The sequence below is a fragment of the Bison bison genome, unplaced genomic scaffold (genome assembly GCF_000754665.1).
Source record: "Bison bison bison isolate TAMUID 2011002044 unplaced genomic scaffold, Bison_UMD1.0 scf7180017864213, whole genome shotgun sequence".
Lineage (NCBI taxonomy): Eukaryota > Metazoa > Chordata > Mammalia > Artiodactyla > Bovidae > Bison > Bison bison.
In genome coordinates this window covers 9,377,134-9,380,171 of record NW_011494785.1, presented here as the reverse complement: position 1 = coordinate 9,380,171, position 3,038 = coordinate 9,377,134, and the positions used below count along the sequence as shown (strand labels likewise).

The following is a 3,038-nucleotide window of genomic DNA, read 5'->3' as shown; positions in this document are numbered from 1 at the left end:
GGATGTGAGAGTTGGACTGTGAAGAAGGCTGAGCACCGAAGAATTGATGCTTTTGAACTGTGGTGTTGGAGAAGACTCTTGAGAGTCCCTTGGACTGCAAGGAGATCCAACCAGTCCATCCTAAAGGAGATCAGTCCTGGGTGTTCTTTGGAAGGACTGATGCTAAAGCTGAAACTCCAGTACTTTGGCCACCTCACTCGAAGAGTTGACTCATTGGAAAAGACTCTGATGCTGGGAAGGATTGGGGGCAGGAGGAGAAGGGGACGACAGAGGATGAGATGGCTGGATGGCATCACTGACTCGGTGGACGTGAGTCTGGCTGAACTCCGGGAGTTGGTGATGGACAGGGAGGCCTGGCGTGCTTCTGTCCATGGGGTTGCAGAGAGTCAGACACGACTGAGCAACTGAACTGAACTGAGAATAGTCATATTCATAGAGTCAGAAAGTACATTCATAGATGCCAGAGGCAGGGGTGGGGAGAGGGGATGGGGACTTAGTTTTAAATGGGAACAAAGTTTCAGTTCAGGAGAGTAAAAAACTCCAGAGATGGATGATGTTGGGAGTTGCACAATGTGAGTGTACTTGGTGCCACTGAAGCACAGTTAACTGTGATTAAAATTGTTTATGTTATGTGACTTCTATCACAATTAAAATGTTTAAAAATAAAAACAAATAATTGTGGTTCAAGCATCCAAAGTGGAGCTGGGTGGCTATTGTGGATGTGGTTTCCTGTATGTTTCTCCATCCCTGAGAACTTGAATTTTCTGAACTGTATCAGTTTCAAGGACACCACCAATCAGTCTCAAAACAATATCTGCTAGCTACTGTCAGCCAGAACCTTATGTTCCCAAGGTCTCCCCTTGTAACCAAGCAACCATTTTGAACCCAATCAATCCATGCTTGCCAAGAACCCTTACTCCTTTGCAGGGCCAATCCTAGTACTTGACAAACAATTTATGTAATTTTAGTTTTTGCCCGTATAACCCTTCTCCATTTGGTAGACTTTTGTTGTTGTTATTCAGTCGATGGTGATGGACAGGGAGGCCTGGCGTGCTGCAATTCATGGGGTCGCAAAGAGTCGGACACGACTGAGCGACTGAATTGAACTGAACTGAAGTCATTCTGACCCTTTGCGACCCCAAAGACTGTAGCCCACTTACATCCTCTGTCCATGGGATTATCCTGGCAAAACTACTGGAGTGGGTAGCCATCTTCTTCTCCAGGGGATCTTCCCAAACCAGGGATTGAACCTGCATCTTCTGTACTGCAAGCGGATTCCTTACCGCTAAGCCACCAGGGAAGCCCTATTTTGTAGTCCAGGGGAGTACAATTCAAGTGCTTATTGGATCTGTGTATCCCAGGCTATCGTCCTCAGTTTGGCTCAAAACTTTTCTATTTCTATTACAGATTGGTTTAGTGGCTAAGTCGTGTCTGATCCCTGAGACCCCATAGACTGTAGCCCATCAGGCTCCTCTGTCCATGGGATTTTCCAGGCAAGAACACTGGAGTGGGTTGCCATTTCCTTCTCCAGGTATAGATTGGTATATTGATTATTTTCATTGACAGTTTTATAGCTAATCACCTGGGAATAGAATAAGAAGAATTTAAAAGCTGGGAAATTTTATGAAGTGCTGACAGTTTTTCCTGCATTGTAGTTCCTCACTGTTTTGTTAGATGATTATCGTGAACTAATTGGATTCCATTTCTACTTTGAACCTGCCTGGTGGAGTTCACCAAATCTGCTTACACGTTCATAGTTTACTTTCCATGACACTGGTTGAAATTCTTTCCTCTGAAATAGCCCTCCTTTCCTGTATGTCGACTAGAAGTCATAGCCAAAACTGAAAAGGTTTCCTCTTGTCTTAAATCGGTAATTTGCATCTTTGAGGAAGCAGAAATAGGGTAACATTTAGTCCAAGGTATGGATGCCATCTAGGAATCATCACCTCTTTCTTAAAAAGATGCTAGTTTATTCTAGCTTTCTTTTTTTTTTAAGATTTCCAAGTTTTTTCTTTTTTTTTTTTTTTTTAAGATTTCCAAGTTTTGGTATTTCCCAAGGAAATAAAACACTGATTTTTTTTTCCCAGACACAGAAGACTCATACTTGTGTTTTATAAATTATTTTTTCTTGTTGTAAATCTTAAGAAAACTCAGTAGGAGAGGAACTGACCTAGAACTCATTGCTTCCAGTATTTGTGCTTACAGGCTCATTCTCCAGTGTCATTAAGACTGAAGACATCTTCATCATCACCACCATTCGAGAAGTATCAAAACAGTTGCAGTTCAAAACAGTTCTCTAAAAAAACAAAATCAGGTACTATTGCTGCTATTGCTGCTGCTGCTGCTGCTAAGTCGCTTCGGTAGTGTCTGACTCTGTGCGACCCCATGGACGACGGCAGCCCACCAGGCTCCCCTGTCCACGGGATTCTCCAGGCAAGAACACTGGTTTGGGTTGCCATTTCCCTCTCCCGTACCATTGCTATTTATCAAGTAATAGGATCTGGCATGTGATTTTACGATTTAAATTCTACTTTTAGCTTTGAAAATACCATTGCTATTTATCAAGAAATAGGATCTGGCGTGTGATTTTACGAGTTAAATTCTACTTTTAGCTTTGAGGTCACGTATACAAATAAGAAAACGTGTATTCAGGAAGTCAGGTTTTAGTCCCACGCAACGTCTGCTACAGCGAGCACTATGAAGCGGCCAGAAAAGCGTACACACGCACCAGGTAAGAGGAACAATTAAACAGGGAGGTTAAGATCCTGGTGTTGATTCTTCCACGCACAAGTGTAGTCCTGGCCGAGGACGAGGCCCTGGTGAGACCTACAGGAGCTCTGCGGCAGCAGGGGACAAGGGCGACCGAGAGTCCGCCCGGAGCCGGAGCGGGATGCGATCAGGGCAGCCGAGGTCATTGGTCCTGGCCGAAGATAGCCGAGCTAGAAACGTGCAGCTAGAGGGAGAGCAGGAGAACCGGGGCCCAGAGACTGTCCCGGGAGCGCCCCCGCTGGGAGGGGCGGGGCGAGGCGCGCGCGGGC

General features: G+C 45.1%; 1 protein-coding gene across 1 annotated transcript in view; it reads left to right on the top strand.

Annotated features, from left to right (window-relative positions):
* EML5 (echinoderm microtubule associated protein like 5) overlaps window positions 1-3,038 on the top strand; it is a 170,184-nt gene that overhangs the window by 7,611 nt on the left and 159,535 nt on the right. Inside the window, exon 2 of the mRNA XM_010845237.1 lies at window positions 2,653-2,731. Coding sequence (XP_010843539.1) covers window positions 2,653-2,731 — 79 coding nt within the window. The remainder of the gene's footprint in view (window positions 1-2,652; window positions 2,732-3,038) is intronic.